General features: G+C 38.7%; 1 protein-coding gene across 1 annotated transcript in view; it reads left to right on the top strand.

Moving 5' to 3' along the window:
* Window positions 1–3,883: 3,883 nt before the first annotated feature.
* Window positions 3,884–20,349, top strand: part of tbc1d19 (TBC1 domain family, member 19) — a 36,525-nt gene continuing 20,059 nt past the window's right edge. The window contains exons 1-7 of the mRNA XM_053629230.1: window positions 3,884–4,658; window positions 4,799–4,871; window positions 5,007–5,052; window positions 13,903–13,978; window positions 14,113–14,187; window positions 15,024–15,087; window positions 18,964–19,010. Coding sequence (XP_053485205.1) covers window positions 4,563–4,658; window positions 4,799–4,871; window positions 5,007–5,052; window positions 13,903–13,978; window positions 14,113–14,187; window positions 15,024–15,087; window positions 18,964–19,010 — 477 coding nt within the window. The 5' untranslated portion in view covers window positions 3,884–4,562. The remainder of the gene's footprint in view (window positions 4,659–4,798; window positions 4,872–5,006; window positions 5,053–13,902; window positions 13,979–14,112; window positions 14,188–15,023; window positions 15,088–18,963; window positions 19,011–20,349) is intronic.

Here is a 20,349-nt window from a genome sequence, read left to right on the forward strand (position 1 = left end):
AAGTTAATAAGAACAAAAACAACAACATTAATAATAAAAATAATTATAAAACAATCTAAAAAGACATCAGCAGTCGAATGCAAGTTTAAAAAAGTGTGTCTTGAGAAGAGCTTTAAAAATGCCAAAAGTCTGGGCTTCCCTGAGTTCAGGAGGAAGAGAGTTCCAAAGTGAAGGAGCATAGACAGAAAAAGCCCTGTCACCCATAGATTTTAGGTGTGTTTGTGGAACAGTTAACAGATTACACTGTGAGGAGTGCAGTCTGCGATTTGGGGTGTAAGGGATTAATAAACCAGATAAGTATTGCGGAGCCAATCCATGTAATGCCTTGTATGTCAACATCATGATCTGAAATCGACACGGAACCTGACCGGGAGCCAGTGTAAGGACTTCAAAACAGGAGTAATATGGTCACATTTCCTGGTTCCCATCAGGATCTGGGCGGCAGAGTTCTATACATATTGCAGTTTGTTTATTGCGGTTTTAGAAACTCCGGCTAAAATGGCATTACAGTAATCCAGCCGTGTGACAACAAATGAATTAATAAACTTTTCAGCGACAGATAAGTTTAGCATTGGGCGTAGTCTGGCTATATTTCTGAGGTGAAAAAAGGATGCCTTCACAGTGCCCTGAACAAAAAAATCAAAAGTGAGGCTGGCCTCAAAAATTACACCAAGGTTCCTCATCTTACTTTGGGTCTCTAAAACAGAGCCATCAACAAACAGAAACAGTGGAGCCGCTTTGCGAATTTGATGACGGGAACCTATAAGCATAACCTCAGTTTTCCCGCTGTTCAGGCACAGAAAGTTATTGTTCATCCATGTTTTTATCACAGAAATACAGTCAGAAAGATAACAAGCATCAATGTTTTCACCAGATTTAGAGTGAATGTAGATTTGGGTATCGTCGGCATAAAAGTGATAATGGAGGCCAAGCGATCGCAGCAGATGCCCAAGTGGAGATAGATAAATATTGAAGAGTAGAGGGCCTAGAACTGAACCCTGAGGAACACCAGTGAGCACCGAGCAAGTGTCAGACCTAAAGCCACACATAGAAATAAACTGGGAACGGTCAGTAAAATAGGATTTAAACCAGTTTAAAACTGTCCCGGACACACCAAAAACACTTTCAAGGCGGGTAATTAAAAGACCATGATCCACAGTATCGAAGGCGGCTCTACGGTCAAGAAGAATAAGAAGTGAGGTAGCTCCAGAATCAGAGGCCATCAACAAGTCATTGGTGACTTTGACCAATGCCGTTTCAGTGCTGTGAAATTTACGAAAACCTGACTGAAGGGGTTCAAAGAGGTTATTGGTTGTAAGATGAGTACAGAGTTGAGAGGCAACAACACACTCAAGTATTTTTGCCAAAAAAATACATTAAGGTTCAGACAATGATTCAGACATCTGATGCTAATTCAACGCCCTACAATAAATAATATCTACAAAGCAGAGGCACCACTACTCGTACTAGAAGAGGCACATCTGTCATTTGTCTATAAAAAACATACAGACTAACTATATAATATATATATAGATTGATTGATTGCTATGGAGCCAGGGTCACAAAGTCAGATAAACAAAGTCAGAAGATAACACTAATTCTAAAATATGTTTTAAAAATCAAAGACATGTTCATGTTCTGCGATAGGCTGTTTGTGACTGTCTGTTTCACTAAACATTTTCCCAGCAAGCCTTATTTACTTTATGTGAAGGATGTAATTTGAGGAATGTCCCTGTAATGGATTCAGAATACAAAATATGTGCATATGTCACTTAAAATTTTGAACCGTTAGCGTTACTGACTCAACACACCTTTATTAAGCAGTAGTGAGCACCAAAGTGCAGTTAACACTTTATCACTCATAGGAGATCTCCTTTAGGAGAAATGTCCCACCCCCCCAGCTGAATTGATTGGCCTTTCAACTGATTCAGGCCTGTATGTTATTGCCTAAAGTGCTGGGTCACCTCCCCGGTAGTCTGAAAAGTCCTGGGTCAAATGCCAGCTCACCCCCGTTGCTCCGGCGGCCCTGATACAAAGAAGGTTTCAAAATATTAAAAAAAGGATAAGTTTAATACAGGGTAGTGTAACCAGCATGAGACTGAACAGATTGATCTGACTGAATAAAAACACAATTAGTGTCATAATTTAAATAAGTGCCAGTGACATTTTGGCATGGACTCAGATCTCAGTGTTCTGTCAAATATACTAGCAGGAATGAACTTGTCAGTGACAGTGACAGAAAAGTTCTTTAAAAACACGTCATTAATCCGATTCCAGCTAATAGGTGTCATTTGTTTTCTTTCTGTCATCTATATCCTGCCGCAGCTCCAGTGCACTCACTTCATGCTTCATACCTCTTTCACACCTCTCTCTTGTTAGTCAGAGTATTTTTTTGTCATTTCTGAGGTCTTGCATGTGCTTTAAACTACTGGATGGAACTAGAGACTGTAGCTCATCTTGAACAAATTTGTGTTAATTGTCCTCTAGTCCTTCATTAGATATTTTTTGGACTGGTTCTCAACTCCTAAGTGACATGACTAATTTTTTTTGGGTAACACTTTCAAAGTGACCCTGTAAGTCAATATCATAATATAATTGAAAATAATGAAAAACATATAAATAAAAAAAACCCAACAATTTTCTTCTTCCCATGAGCTTCAGGATATTTGGATTAAACAACTTCCTGTTAAACATTTGACTTATGGAAAATTCCAATTATTCATAAGGGTAAATGCGTTCCAGTACCAGGATTGAAAGCTTTGGGATATTTTTCATAAATTATAATGGATGACACATGGAAAAGAATGTTTCAGTAATGAGATGTTAAATGGATTCACACACTAATGTAAAAAACAATAAACATTTTAAATATGTTAATATCTTCTTATAGCCTATTTCAAGGTGAAGTGAAGTTATAGTAGGCTGTTTTCTAAGGGTTGTTAATAGGTTTTTTTTTATTAATGTTTATTAAAGTTATTTATCTCAAAACTGTACATAGGTTGTTGTTGTCTTTTACGTTTACTTTATATACATATTTGTATATGTAATAGCAGTGGGACACAAATGGCACCTCAATCATGGAATCACCGCTGTACATTCACATCAGTGCCACATTAACAGTGCCAACATCACTAATATGTCAGTGCTGGTGCTGAGAATGATGCACTCAAATAATATCTGGTCAGTGGTAATCAGATTGTAGTTATAAATGGGGTACAGCAGGGCATAAGAACAGATGGGCTACAGTCAGTAATTGTATATCTACAACGTGTCTCTACAGTATATACGTTGTAGACTTATCTGATAAAATGGCCAATGAGTGCAGCTACAAGGTGGATTATAACATGCCCACAGAGTGTACATCCAGAAGAGGTTCCCTTATGAGTCTAGTTTCTGTCATGGTTTGTTCCTCGTGTTGTCTCAGGGAGCTTTTCCTTGCCACTATCACCTTTGGCTTGCTCATTAGTGGGCTAAACTATACTTCCAGATTTGTATAAAACTTTTTCGTGACAATAGTGTAAATCTTGTAGTTGAAGTGGCACAGTATAACAGTAGAAAAGTGGAGAGGTGTGTGAAGTAAAGCCAGGTCTGTGATTTTCACTTTAGTAGTTCCAGGGGTAGAAAACATGACCTATGATTACAAACGTTATTATATTTATCACAGAGTTACAATAGTTGTTTTAATAGTCACTTGATTTGAATGGGTTTAATCCAAACCTCAGTAACTCAAAATAAAATAGCCTATAAATATTGCCAACTTGTACTTGCTGTGCTCTGTTGGGGAACGCTCAGGAATAGAAATCTCTATGTCTCCAATAAATAGACAAAAATATGATTGTACAATTAAATAACGTTCATAAAATAAATCTGTACTGCCTGGGGTTTATTTTACAGGGTTGAGAACGATGATTAGGCGAATACAGACAAGCCTACAAAGTAATATTGATAATATTTCTAATAAATATTATTTATCATTTTTAACTCATTTCACAGAAATGATGTGTCAGTATGAACAGGCTTATTCATCCATCCATCCATTTTCTATACCAGGGTCTCGGGGAACCTGGAGCCTATCCCAGGGAGCATAGGGTACACTGTGGGTTACACTCCATCACAGGGCTCAATCACATACACATTCACACACCCATTCATACACTACGGACACTTTGGGCACGCCAATCAGCCTACCATGCATGTCTTTGGACTGGGGGAAGAAACCGGAGTACCCGGAGGAAACCCCCGCAACACTGGGAGAACATGCAAACTCCACACACACAGCAGCGGGAATCGAACCCCCAACCCTGGAGGTGTGAGGCGAACATGTTAACCACTACGAACAGGCTTATTATTATTGTTGTTGTTGTAATTAATGAGCTACATTCTGAATGATACGAGTGTGTATATGAAAGACGCTGGAGGTAGGAACCATGTTTCGGTGTCCTTGTTTCCCCTCGCGTGCGCTCGTCAGTTGCTAAGATACGGCGCTTCACATCTTTAGATGCTGCACTACTGAATGACGCTAAACTAATCACTGACGTTTCTGACGATTAATATGTATTAAGATGGACGAAGGAACAGAGGTATCTGTCACCATCGCTCAAGTTGTCCAGCGGCTCAGAGGAACTCATTTACACTCTCAGCTGGAGAAACAAGCCAGAGTGAGTAGGCTAGCCTAGCCTGACCGACCGCTGTGTGCTACTACCTACATCACTCCAGTGTTTATTGCTAGCTAGCTGTCAGCAGTCGTACAACACATAGACGTATTCACTGAAATATGCCTCCTTTTTATTTATGACAGGAATGTTTACACAGGCCGGAGGTAAAGCTAGAAACCTTAAAAGAAGACGTCCGGAATTTCCTAAGAGGCTCAGGTACGCCGGATTCATCATCCGGGTTCTGCAGAGACACTCACTCCAAGAATGATGGAGAGACGCTGAGGTTTTTCCTCCCTGCGTTGTCTAAAGAATTACTTTATGAAGCTAATCCTTTTTCACTCTCTGTGTTAGGTTGGGAGAGGAAGTTGCAAAATGCAGTGTATAGAGAATTGCACATGTAAGTTGAAATCTATCTAAAAAAAAAAAAAAAAAAAGAATTATTAGTTACACCACACACTGTCAGAAATAAAGTAAACAAACTGAACCTTTATTTGTTGCTAGGGTGGAACCATCATAGCTATATGATAGCTTTATGTACCATAGTATGTGTCGTGTATCTAGGTAAGATGCATGTGGTGTAGGTTTTATTCATTTTTCCACAGGAAGGATACACATTTAAGATACAAAAGTTGTACCCTTGATGGTAGCACCACAGCATCAAAAAGGAATTAACAGTCGAACTCTGTCCCACAGAATTAGCATCCTCACCCAAGATAACGCATCACGTTGGGTGGAGACAAGAAGATCATACCTTACATTGCTTCCCTCTTCCTCTCTCCTCACACCCTTCTCTCTCTCTGTGTTGAGATCACCTTAAACACACCTTAGGTCAATATGCATTACATAACATGATTCATGTGAATAAGATGTTGACTGTAAATGATTTGTATCATTCAAAAGGTCTCAGTGCATCTGGAAATATGGTCTCATCAAAACCCTGGTGCAGGTGCACTCCCTGTCCTGCACATTTTACTTTTTTATTACACGCACTTGAACACAGGAAGCGCTGATTAGTTGAATGAGACACACTTTATGGCCAAAAGTTAATGAACATCTGATTGGCACACCTATATGTGGTTCATCCCTAAACTGTTACCACAAATTTGGAAGCACACAATTGTTTAACATGACTTTGTATGCTGTAGTATTAAGATTTCACTTCACTGCAACTAAGAGGCCCAAACCTGTTTCAGCATGTGCACAAAGTGAGGTCCATGAAGACATGGTTTACCAAACTCGGAGTGGAAGAACTCGAGCGAGTGTCCTGCACAGAGCCCTGACCTCAACCCCACTGAACACCTTTGGGACAAACTGCAACACCGACTGCACGTCCTCCATGTCCTCCACGTCCAACATCAGTACCTAACTTCACTAATGCTCTTGTGGGACAGTGGGCAAATGTCCACGGCCATACTCCAAAATCTAGTGGAAAGCCTTCCCAGAAAAGTGGAGGTCATTATAACAGCAACGGTGGGCTAAATCTGGAATGGGATGTTCAACAACCACATATGGGTGTGATGGTCAGATGTCCACAAACATTTGGTCATATAATATATGTCTAGTTTCTTCTTCTTGATACACCTCAATGTCAAGAAACAGTCAATCACATGCCTTTATGTAAATGATTTAACTGAAGGCAACTCATTGGACCAGAGACTAACTATGGGGCTAGAGGCGTTAGTTCAGAAAGGGGAGAGTTTACCAATTTAAAGGTTTTATTTTCTTTTTCTCTCTGGTCTGATTAGTGAACTGGCAACATGGCATTTGTAAAAGAGGCTGTATCTATGTGGTGCTAGTCAGAGGTGGTAACTTAAACAAAGCATAACCACTCTGAATTGATATCTTATTTATTGTGATAAACTAACCACTAATGCTTAAACATTAAAAGGTGAGTGCTGTCTCCATCCAGCCATGTTAGTCGATAACAGGATAGTTATACAAACTTTTGCACTTGACTGCAAAGGGGTTCCTAGCTGCAGTCCTGCATTTTCTCGCCTTCTCTGATTCAGCAAATTACCTTATTATGTCTTCATGTGTAGTATCATGAAGTATAAAATAAAAAGGGTAGTGGCTTTCTGGAACTGGAGCTATGAACCCCTTATATATAATGTATAAATATGGTTCATTTCCTAACGTTATTAACAGCCAGAATCATGTCTTATCTAGCCAAAGTGTGTAGTGTTCATGATTTTTAGAAGATAGGATAGTTGTTCTTGGAAAATTAAGATTTTCCTAGAAACACACACAATATAAAAATGTTGAGTGTTCTCCTTCTGTAGCTTATTTATGGCTGTTTATACTCCTGGACTGTCACTGAGGGTTTAAGTATGACAAGAGATGACAAGTTTTTTCGTCTGCGCACACGGCAAAGGAGCTTTTTTAAAACAGGGACACACCTTTTACATATTTTTATCATCCATCTATAAAACACCTAATACGCAGTATTATTATTAGACTAATTGTAATTTGATTTCTGTTTAATTACAGTACGTTGCAGGAAATGCCAGTTGCCTGCTAACTATCAAAATGTGGATGATTTTTAGAGGACTAAACTTTGAGTTTTTGTATAGCGACTACACTGTGCCCAAAAGTTTGTGGACACCTGACCATTACACCCACATGTGGTTCTTCCTCAAACTGTTACCACATTGTTGGAAGCACACAATTGTCTAGAATATCTTTGTATGCTATAGAATTAAGATTTCCCTTCACTGGAACTAAGGGGCCAAAACATGTTCCAGCATGACGATGCCCATGTACACAAAGCGGGCTCCAAGAAGACATGGTTTGCTAAGGCTGGTGTGGAAGAACTCAAATGTCCTGTACATACCTCACTAACACTTTTGTGGCTGAATGGGCAAATCCCCAGAGCCACGTTCCAAATCTAGTGGAAAGAGAGAAGAGTGGAGGTTATTATAACAGCATAACTCCATATAGCTGATACTGACTGTGGAGAATGCCAATCGTGAAAAGCAATCACACCAGTGGAATTACATGAAACCCAAATGGTATTGCTTTTCATTTGTGTCATGTGGACAACATGCTACACAGAAAAGCATTGATCTTACAATGCAAAACAATCAGCAGGGTATTGTTTTTTAAAAATTTAAAAGCTGAATTTGTGTGAATGCATTTCCCATTGCATTGCATTTCAATTGCAGTAATGACACACTGGAATGCAATCACTGACGATCACATCTCTAAGCAGTACTCGGGGGCGTGTTGCCGCCTATATAAAAGAAAGCCCTTTATAATTTCTTTGATGGCGGTGCTGTTGAATTCTCGAATCTGATTGCTCAGGTGATGATTGATTTTCTATAGCAGCATGGCTCTGACAATGGTGTTGGCTGTAAGGCAAATCAGTTTGATAATTATTTTATAATTATATTATATGTACTCATTCTAATACACTATGGCCAAAAGTAAGTGGACACCTGGCCATCACACCCATATTTGGGTCTTCCCCAAACTGTTATTACAAAGTTAGAAGCACACATTTGTATAGAATGTCTTTGTGCTCTGTACAATTTCAATTTCCCTTCCCTGGAACTAAGAGGGCCAAACCTGTTCCAGCATGACAATGCCCCAGTGCACAAAGCAAGGTCCATGAAGACATGGTTTTCTCTTGTGTTACTGCACAAATGTTGTTGAAAATTGGCTAGAATTACATTCATTCATTCATCTTCAGTTCCCAGGGTTGTGGTGGATTCAGAGTCTATCCCAGGAACATGGGCACAAGTGGGAATATGCATGCAATGAATAGGACATTAGTCCATCACAGGATTGTGATTCCAGTACAATTATGCTTAAAAAATATGTTTACAGTAAACGAAATAAAAACTGAATCTTTAGAATATCTTTATAAAAAGTTTTAGTATAATAGTTTTAAAACCCTTTTGATCCATATTTAGGTGTGTGTGTGTTGATTGGGTGTGCGTGTGTGTCTGGGTGCAGTTAGAAAGGGAAAGTGTGTATTCTCTTGTTAACTGTACTTGTTCTTTAGGATATCTTTCTCAATTTACATGCTCATTTTCTTGTGGCTCTACGGTGTTGGTCTCCACTCTTTACCCCAGTGAAGCATAAATAGCTGTGAATCTAGCAGCTGGTTTGTTTATTCCCTGACAGGTGGTAAGTTAGGCTTAATAAATCTAATGGTGTGACCACCCACAAGTCCCCCAAAATCACATACTTATCCTACAGTATTTCCCTACCACTCATCTGGAAATAAACACACAGGCTTAGAGATTTCACATATAGTTAACAGGAGAATATTGATGGTTCCTATGTAGCTGTTGTTCTATAAATGTGTAGAGGAACTTTTTGCTGGTTTCCTTATAGGACCTAAGGAAATTTCCCCCTTAGCTTGTTTTCTTCCTGAGTAGTAACAGCAACCCTCACCCCAAGACAGTGACCTCAGGCTGGTAGACTATAACATGTCCCTATGCCAGATTGTACTCTGTATTGCAACCACCAGGCTTCTCCTCAAGAATCAACTTGATTGTATTATTTTATAGAATTTAAAAAGCAGCACATATTGACTTGCAAGGCCATGTTGGAGAAGTCATTCCAAACATATATAGTACAATAGCATGACAGCGAGTCAGGAGTACCAGAGATTAATACCTGATCGTTTGATTGCACTTAAGTTTAATATGTGGGACATATACAGTGGATATAAAAAGTCTACACACCCCTGTTAAAATTGCAAGTTTTTGTGATGTGTAAAAAAAAAAAAAAAGGAAACCAAGAAAACTCCTGTCAGATCTTTATTCACCTTTAATGTGATATAGCAACCAACAAAATACAAGTGTAAAAACAAATAGATATATATTTTGGGGTATACAAACATAAGGTTTTGTTTTTTTAAAAAAAAAAAAAGTTTGTACACCACTTAACAAAAGCACCTTTTGCTTGTAATACAGCACTCAGTCTTTTTGGGTAAGATTCTGTGAACTTAGCACATTTTGATTTGGTCATTTTTATTCCACACTTTCTTGCAAAAATGTTCCATATCTATCATATTTCGTGGGGATCTCCTATGCACTGCCCTCTTCAAGTCATTCCACAGGTATTTGATAGAACTTAGATTTGGGCTCTTACTGGGCCATTCCAAAATTGATCATCTTCTTCTGAAGACATTTCTTTGTTGACTTGGATTTGTATTTTGGGTCACTAGGTAGAATTTTTCTTTATCTTCAGCTGTCTAAGAAAGACTTGCAGGTTTTGTGCCAAAATAAATTGGAATTTGGAACTATCCATGATTCCCTCTATCCCCATTCCCAGCTGAAGAGAAGCAGCCCTATTGAATGATGCTGCCATCACCATGCTTCACTGTGGCTTTAGTGTTGTTTTTGCCCCAAACATATCTTTTAGAATTATGCCCAAAAAGTTCTACCTTGGTCTCATGAGAACATGACACATTTTGCCACATGGTTTGGCAAAAAAGTAGTCTGGCTGGGATGTTTTTTTGTCTTGTGAAGGATCACAGATCACAGTCACCCTACTACATAGCCCAAATGTGAAGAATATGAGAGATTGTTGTCACATGCAGGGAATGACCAGTAGTTACCAGATATTTCTGCAGCTCCTTTAATGTTGCCGTAGGTCCCTTGGCAGCCTCTCTAAGATTTTATTGATGACACTGTGGTGCCCCATTTTCTGTTTGTTGATGATGGCCTTCACGGTGTTCCATGGTACAATCTAATGTTTTGGAAATGCGTTCGTACCCCTCTTCTGATTGACACCTTTCAACAATGAGGTTCCGGACATGTTTTCTAAGCTTTTTGAGGACCATGGCTTCAGCAGTTGGATGAAACCAAGAAGATCCTACAGAAACAGCTGATCTTTATTTGGGGTTAATCACTTCATTGATGACTGTGTACTATAATTACTTTTGAACATGAGTTTGAAAGTGATTGGTTAATTCTGAGCACAGTCACATACTGTCACTGTAAGGGTGGCACCAAGATATCTGAACCTGGAGAGAACTGCTCTCTGAGGAAAAAGGGCTCTTCCAGGAATTAACAGTCGAACTCTGTCCCACAGAATTAGCATCCTCACCCGAGCTAAAGCATCACACTGGGTGGAGATGAGAAGATCACACCTTATATTGCTTCCCTCTTCCTCTCTCTTCACACCCTTCTCTCTCTCTCTCTGTGTTAAGATCACATTAAACACACGCTAGGTCTATATGCATTACATAACATGTTGAATGTGAATAAGATGTTGACTACAGTGAGGGAAAAAAGTATTTGATCCCCTGCTGATTTTGTATGTTTACCCACTGACAAAGAAATGATCAGTCTATAACTTTAATGGTAGATTTATTTGAACAGTGAGAGACAGAATAACAACAAAAAAATCCAGAAAAACTCATGTCAAAAATGTTATGAATTGATTTGCATTTTAATGAGGGAAATAAGTATTTGACCCCTCTGCAAAACATGACTTAGTACTTGGTTTAAAAACCCTTGTTGGCAATCACAGAGGTCAGACGTTTCTTGTAGTTGGCCACCAGGTTTGCACACATCTCAGGAGGGATTTTGTCCCACTCCTCTTTGCAGATCTTCTCCAAGTCATTAAGGTTTCAAGGCTGACGTTTGGCAACTCGAACCTTCAGCTCTCTCCACAGATTTTCTATGGGATTAAGGTCTGGAGACTGCCTAGGTCACTCCAGGACCTTAATGTGCTTCTTCTTGAGCCACTCCTTTGTTGCCTTGGCCATGTGTTTTGGGTCATTGTCATGCTGGAATATCCATCCACGACCCATTTTCAATGCCCTGTCTGAGGGAAGGAGGTTTTCACCCAAGATTTGACGGTACATGGCCCCGTCCATCGTCCCTTTGATGTGGTGAAGTTGTCCTGTCCCCTTAGCAGAAAAAAAACCCCAAAGCATAATGTTTCCACCTCCATGTTTGACGGTGGGGATGGTGTTCCAGGGGTCATAGGCAGCATTCCTCCTCCTCCAAACACGACGAGTTGAGTTGATGCCAAAGAGCTCCATTTTGGTCTCATCTGACCTCAACGCTTTCACCCAGTTGTCCTCAGAATCATTCAGATGTTCATTGGCAAACTTCAGACGGGCATGTATATGTGTTTTCTTGAGCAGCGGACCTTGCGCACGCTGCAGGATTTCAGTCCTTCACGGCGTAGTGTGTTACCAATTGTTTTCTTGGTGACTATGGTCCCAGCTGCCTTGAGATCATTGACAAGATCCTCCCGTGTAGTTCTGGGCTGATTCCTCACTGTTCTCATGATCAATGCAACTCCACGAGGTGAGATCTTGCATGGAGCCCCAGGCCGAGGGAGATTGACAGTTCTTTTGTGCTTCTTCCATTTGCGAATAATCGCACCAACTGTTGTCCCCTTCTCACCAAGCTGCTTGGCAATGGTCTTGTAGCCCATTCCAGACTTGTGTAGGTCTACAGTCTTGTCCCTGACATCCTTGGAGAGCTCTTGACATGCGTTTTTCTGGATTTTTTTGTTGTTATTCTGTCTCTCACTGTTCAAATACAACTACCATTAAAATTATAGACTGATCATTTCTTTGTCAGTGGGCAAATGTACAAAATCAGCAGGGGATCAAATACTTTTTTCCCTCACTGTATAAATGATTTGTATCATTCAAAAGGTCTCAGTGCATCTGGAAATATGGTCTCATTCCCTCAGCAGCAGTTCAAATCACTATTAAGATCTGGAGAAAATTACCTCCTGTATGTAAATAAGGTGCATCCTTCAGACATCCAATCAATCCAAAATGCCAACAGGCCCAAATTCCAATTCTAACCACAAACAACACTATTTGGTTGACCTGCAGAGTATCTGGTTATTTAGGGAGAACTGGCCAAAGATTCAGGGAATCTAGACAGATCTTCTGCCCAATTGCTGTGTGTAGTTTTTCTCTAGCAGGTATGCAAGTTTTGACTTTCTTAATGTTGTATTATTAAGTTTTGAATTTGATTGGTAATGTTGAGTAATACTGAATGTAATTCTTCCTCTTATTATTATTAGTATTATTGGATTTGGATTTTTCATACCTGGTTAAATAAATTATTATACTTGATTATATTCTGATGTATTCTGAAATTATTGGCTCTAGTAGATTACGTTAAGTCCTTGTTACCGCAGATCTGTGACCAGGTTAGTACAGGCTAAAATCCAGGTTTAGGTGGAGCATTGGGGCACGCCAACTGAGATTTTAGAGTCCAGGCTAACAACTTGGTTTTAGTTAAGTATACTTAGAGTGTACAGGCTTGATAGGGAATTTCCTTTTAGGACAACATGAAGTTGATTGACCAACCTAAACAAGGTGAAATCTCTGGTTATTGTATATTTTTCTAATTAAGTGTACATAGGAAACAATGGCATGATTATATAAAGCTATTTTTAACGTAGGTAATGTTGGTCTATCTCTGTAAATTTTAGCGATCATGACCTCTGAGTAGAAATAATGTTACTATAATTAAATGTTACTATCTAAGGGGACAAAACAAAGTACCTTTTAGATAAAAGGGTAAGCATGGGCGGCCGTCTAAATAGTATTAGTCAATTACCTCTGTCTAATGAACAAGACTGGCGAGTTTGTGACCGTGAGATCCATGTACACTGCCGGCGCGAGACTCTGAGCGACATGGAATCCGAATGAACGAGCACAATGTAAAGTATAGAATAAACCACAATTAATCAAATGTACCAGATCAAATCCGTGATCTACAAATAACTAGGAAATAAATACAACCTTGATGTTTTTGGAATTGGAGTCATATTTAATATAAGAGAGAGTCAAACAGAATTGGAGTAACAAATGTAATCATCTAAATGTATCCACATCGCTTCAAAAAGACAGAAACACGCAGGAATCCTTCTACCACGTCAGTGGATACCGTCGTTGCACTAGTGAGTGGATAAAGATGTTTTTTTCTTTTTCTTTCTTTCTTTTTTCCCTGAAATGTTTCTATTTGTTTTTCACCCAAATGTTGTTGGTTGGTATATCACATTAAAGGTGAAAAACGACCTTTATCTTGGTTTCATTTTATATCACATAAACCTGCAATTTTAATAGGGGTGTGTAGACTTTTTATATCCACTCTATCAAGGTATGCATGTGCTGTCCATAAACAGTAGCACATGTTGAATATTGCAGTATCAACAAAAATTACAAAGTATAAAACCAATAGTCAAGACGCTTCTAATATTTATTAGGTAACATGAACACTTTCAGTTTGACATGTCTGTGTGTGTTGTGTAGTTTGCCTCCACCTGCTCACCCTGCAGCTACCCCTGAGCACACAAAAGAGCCACTGGAATACATGCGCAAAGCCCAGGTACAATCTTTCTCTATCAGTCTCCACATTCACTCCTCTTTTCTTCTTCAAATCCCTCTGTGCTCACTTCACATCTGCACCACTGTGTGTTCGCGTGTGTGCTTGTGTGTGTTTGCGTGTGGGGTTTTTCACAGGCATGCTGGGAGAAGAGGATCCTGAAGAGTTTGAACAGCATGTGTACTGAGTTGGGGGTTCCACTGGCCCGCAAGGTACAGTCCACACAAAAATACTCATGCTAGAACTACAGCTCTAACTCCTCATGGAACCATGTTTAAATTCTTATAGAACTAAAGCTCTACCTTGTCATAGGACCATCACTTTAACTTTTTATATAACCAAACCTCTAACTTCCCATAGAGCTATGTAAGTTCTTACAGATCAAAAGCTTTAACTTCTCATAAACCCAAAGCAACTTCACATGGTTAGAATTTAGAAATTAGAACTTTGCAAGTTCTCATGTCTCACAAAACAAAAGTTCTGCTTTCTCATAGAACCAAAATTATGACTTCTCATAAAGCCAAAGTTCTAACTTGTCATAGAACTATATGTTTAACTTCTTATAAAACCAAAACTTTGATTTTTCATAGAAACTAAAGTTCAACCTAGTCATAGAACCAATGCTTTAACTTGTATACATTATAAATGTAACCTTATGTACATATCCTTATATAATCTGTAACTGCTCATACATTCATTGTATGTTTCTACATAGAACATGTAAGGGTTTTTAATAAGACAAACCATAGAAATTGCTTAATGGAACGTTTTTTCCCCCAATAAGTGTAGAACCTTAGCTTTAACTTCTTACTGAATCAAAACTGTTGTGTGTTGTTTATAAGATAAGATAAACTTATTGATCCCATTCTGGGGAAATTCCCTCGTTACAGCAGCTCAATTACACAAAAAACAAATAGGAAAGAATACACATTAAATAGGAATAGAATTGAAAAAAATGTCTAAAAAATATATACAATAGGAATAGAAAAATAAGAATAAAAGTAGTAAAAAAATAAAATAAATAATATATATGACATTTATTCCACAGCGGCCTGTTGCAGAACAGAGACATTTAACAAACAAATGGAACGAGATGGGCACAGATGAATCAGGTAACACATACATATGATCTCATTTTTAGTTTGCTTTTATCAGTGCACATCAATGCAACACTTAGACAATCCTAAAGCCCTACTTTTAAACATGACAGCTTTACACGTGACCGCTTTATCTTACGTTTTTTTTTTTTTTTTTTATTGTTATGGTATACAGAAGCATCACCAAACACAAAAAGGATGTGACAAAACATTTGGACACCAAACCCACAGTCAGCTTTCAACATTTTTCCCTGAATGACTTGAATGCCGAGTTCTGTTTCTTGTGTGTCGTGACAGGATTCCAAAGTCTATAGGAGGTCTATAAAAGGCACATAATAAAGTTCAAAGTGAACCATTTGTCAAAACATTTTTGAGATTCCCACCACCTGTCATGCAAAAGTTCTGATTTTGAATATGATTTTTGATTATTACAGTGTAATGTAGTGTATTCTGCCACTGTACATTGTGGCACGAGATTTGTGTTCTGTCTTTTTTGGTGATGTGTGGAGAGTGGAGTGAGTTTTCCAGACCCCGGTTGTAAAAGAGTTTGGACACTTCAGAGGGGTAACGCTTGAATAAATAAAGCATGAGTACAATTTTAGAGACTGTCTTCCCTTGTAAAAAGAAAAAACAAACCTGTGTTTGAATCTAATCTTCTTGTTTAGGTGAATTACAGTACTGTTTGTTATTTGCACAATTGGCTGTTTAATTTGCAGCTGCTATTTGATATTACTGTAAATGATAGTTTTTGCAAATAAAGCAAACCTTTTTCCTAAATCCATGCCATCTGTATTTACAGATGTGGTCAGGGTTGGACAAATGGTAAATGGAAAATGGTCTGCACTTATATAGCTCGTTTTTTAACCTTAGCGGTTCTACACAGCGCTTTACACTGGTTCGCATTCACCCGTTCACACACCCACACCAATGGTAGCAGAGCTGCCATGCAAGGCACTAGTTTGCCATCTGGACTTGGGGTTCAGTGTCTTGCCCAAGAACATTTTGGCATGTGGAGTCATGTGGAATCGAACCGCCAACCCTACGATTAATGGACAACCCGCTCTACCACCTGAGCCACAGCCGCCCCAAATACTGAGAAATGATACTCAAGTATAAATAATGTATCAGTGTGTCAAAAATGTATTCAAGTGAAAGTCTAAAAATTGCTTTTAAATGTTCTTAAGTATTAAAGGAAAGAGTAAATGTTTTTAACTGATGAAATATAGTAATGTCAAGTTTTAACATGAAAACTAGCTTTTATTACTTATCTATAACTGTTATAAGCAACTGTACCGTCTTGCCTGAAAACATCATTCCATGTCTGTAAGTTTGTTGGTCATATGCATGACTAATGCTAGGAATTAATCAGAAGTAAAATATCCTGTAAATAACTATTTGCCATTAGCTAGAATTTGAATTGCTACCTAGCCAGTTACATTAGCTACTGAAATCAATACTAGTCTAATCTGGTATTATTATCATTTATTTGTTGAGGAAAATTATCCAATATTATGTATCTGTGAGTGGCAAAAGTATGGGAACCTTTGCTTTCGGTATCTGGTGTGACCCCCATGTACAGCAATGCATGGCATGCAGTTCTTGGCCAGATGCAGCAAAACAGGTGTACGTAATCCATCTAATGAAGGTTAGGACGGATGTAAATGCAGATAAGCGTTTATACACGAGACAATAGTGAGGCCAAGAAACAGGCAAAGGGTCAGGCGATTGGCAAACAGGCATAAACTGGGCAAGGCTAGAATCGAGAACGAGGAACAAGATCAAGGAACATGAAACAAAACGAGGAACAGAGTATAATCGCTTGGTATGGTGATAACACTAATACTTTGCAAAGCCATTGTGTTCAAGCAGTCTCTTTATACAGTGGTTGTGAGTGCTGTGAATTTGATGCAGGTGTGTGTGATTAGAATGAATGTGAGTGTTCTGGGAATTGCAGTCCATGGTGGCCATGTTTGTAGACCACAGTGCAGGATGGGAAATGTAGTCACTGGTTTGCTGTGATATGAAAACAGGCTCAAACCATGATACTACCACCACCATGTTTCACAGATGGGATAAGGGTCTTATGCTGAAATGCAGTTTTTTCCTTTCTCCAAATATAACACTTCTCATTTAAACCAAAATGTTCTATTTTAGCCTCATCTGCCTACAAAACATTTTTCCAGTAGATTTCTGGCTTGGCCACATGATCTTTAGCAAACTACAGAGGTTCAGCAATGTTCTTTTTGGAGAGCAGTGACTTGCAACCCTGCTATGCATACCATTGTTGTTTAGTTTTCTCTTGATGGTGGACTTATGAACATTAACATTAGCCAATGTAGGACACCCGGGGTTCCCCGGGGTTCCTTTGCGACCTCGCAGACTATTACACGTCTTGCTCTTGGAGTGATCTTTGTTGGTGGACCACTACTGGGGAGGGTAGCAGTGCTCTTGAATTTCCTTCATTTGTACAAAATCTGTCCGACTGTGGATTGGTGGAGTCCAAACCCTTTAAAGATGGTTTTGTATGCTTTTCCAGCCTGATGAGCATCAATAACTTTTTTTTCTGAAAAACCCAAGTAAAATATAAACACACCAAAATATTATTTAACCCTAGTAATGAAGTACAATTACACAAGCATTTTTCCACTTCTGGATGTGGCTATCCATCTGATAAGTGTTCATTTCAAATAGGATTTTATTTGAGCCTGATATAAGCTACTTAATGGATACCTTTGGAATCGTTTACCTTTGGAAAGGTCGCCTAAAATTTGTTGAAAAACTGCTGAAAATTGATTTAAAGCCTAATTTAAAGCTAATTGTGTTGTCCATGTGTCTGACAGTCCATAATGCAGAATTCAGTGCTACTGAAATAATAAACGTGCAACTATATGAGCTGAGGACAAAGAGGACTCAACTCCAAGGATGTGAATGTTTTCAAGTGCTTTTTAGGATTTTTATGTTCACTACTTAGCAACAAATGATCTGCTACTCCAGGTCAAGTCTTTCTTATCGGAATATGATTTTAGTATTCAGTTTATTAGACATTGGTGTCTAATGGTCTTAATGGAAGTGTGTGTGAGTGCAAATGATCAACGGAGGTGATGTGACAGGGATTAAAACCCCTTTCTATTTCATATTTAGAAAAATGGGTTGCTTTTACATGATGAGCTGAACATAATCTCTGACAAACGTAAAAATATGATTCTTTTTATTTTTAATATTGAGAAAATGCGTTTTGACCATTTCGAGTAATGGAAACTAATTTTATATGTACTAAACATCTATTCACCAGAGGCAGTGTGTGTTCTTTGCTCTGGCACTGTGCTAAGTATGCAGTAGTAGCATCAGGATGGTCATTTTCTACACCAACAGAGTCTCTGACACTCCTTTCACACATTAGTATTGCTACCTCCCCATGTGTGTATGACTGTATCCCCCTGTGTTTATTTTTCGTCCTCTGCTTGTTTACAGTTCTCTTGTGGAATATAACAGTGTTATCACTCCACTGCGTGTACGATAACATTTGCAGCTGTCTGCTGCACACTGGCATAAACAGCTTAGCTTGTGAAACCGGAGTATATCCAGACTGTTGGAATGAGTCCCGATAAGCAGCACTCACCTCCCAAAACCACTGCCTACCTCTCTCTCTCTCTCTTTTTCTGTGTTTTTCTTTCATCTTGTCTTGAATATAAAAAATAGAACATGGCCACTGGAGAACAGATTCCTTACACTGAGTTAGGTTTATCATTACCATATCAGTTATTTAATACTTATTGTATTAAGGTAGTGTAGCATGTAAAATATATTGCTTAAACAACCTATTCTTATACAAACCTGTTTTTAGAATAAATATGTTATTATTGTCTAAACATTACAGTTCTCCATTTGCAGATCTAAGCAAGTTCAGACCTGTATATGCACCCAAAGATTTCCTAGAGGTGAGTTTCTTTTGATTAAGAACATCTGCTAGTGTTAAAGAGACTGGGGGACATGGGTTTGAAATTGCTGATTGGATTCCAGGAGGAAATAGCCTGAGAGATGCTGTCTGTGATTGACAGGCACAGATACATGCTTCCTGATGACAGGATGTTTTCTTCATGCAAACCCACTTCCCTTATGATTACCAGTGATAAATGTGCCACATCTACATGCACACTGTTTCTATGGTCAAAGCATAATGTTGTGTAGGCAGGAATGAAGGAACGCTTTAAATTATGTGACCGTAAACCAATAAACAGAATAAATCATATTATTATATTACTGCACATGCTAAATGCAATATGTGTTGCATCTTGTGAAATAAATAATGTAGCTCGTTAATGGACAATACAGTCATGTGAAAAATAAGTACACCCCATGGAAATTGTTGGTTTTGTTGACATATTTGGACAAGCAAACATTTGATCCACTTTGAAACAGTGCCTTTTAATAAAGGTGATACACTCTATCACATGACACATAAAATTTACATTTTGTAGTAATTTTCATAATTTAAATTAACAAAACAAAAAAAAAAAAACAGATCAGCCATATGGAAAAAAAAGTAAGTACACCCCTACATTTATCACATCTTCAAATCCATAAAATTAGAGTCAGGTGTTCACGATTGGGTGCCAGTGATTAGAACCTGCTTAGGGAGTGCAGGTGCAACCTGTCTTATTTATTTCCCTCTCATATCTAGCGTCTTGTGTTCCCTTTGCTATTGAGGTGTGTGATGTCATCATGCCAAGATCTAAAGAGTTCTGTAAGGCCTTCAGAAAAAAGGTTGTGGATGCCTATGAGTCTGGCAAGAGATTTAAAAAGATCTCCAAATTATTTAAAATACATCACTCCACTGTAAGGAAAATAATCTACAGATGGCAGAGATTTCAAACAACTGCCAGATTGTCCAGCACTGCCTGTCCCAGCAAATTCAGCCTAAGAGCAGACCGTCTGATGCAAAAAGAAGGCTCCAAGAACCCCAAAATTTCATCACAGGATCTGCTAGTAAGTCTTGCAGCTGAAGTGCATGCTTCTACAATCAGATAGAGATTGCACAAATTTGACCTGCATGGGAGGCATGCCAGGAAAAAAGCCTTTGCTTTTTCTACAGTCTAAAGACTACAGTTTGCTGATGAGCATATAGGTGAAGACCAGGCCTTCTGGAATAATGTGCTCTGGCCAGACAACTCAAAGATGGAGTTGTTTGGCCACAGACCAAAGACAGCTTTTCAGGAGAAGCACCTCATACCAACGGTGAAGCACGGTGGTGGAAATGTCATGGTTTGGGGTTGCTTC

The sequence above is a fragment of the Ictalurus furcatus genome, chromosome 7 (genome assembly GCF_023375685.1).
Source record: "Ictalurus furcatus strain D&B chromosome 7, Billie_1.0, whole genome shotgun sequence".
NCBI lineage: Eukaryota > Metazoa > Chordata > Actinopteri > Siluriformes > Ictaluridae > Ictalurus > Ictalurus furcatus.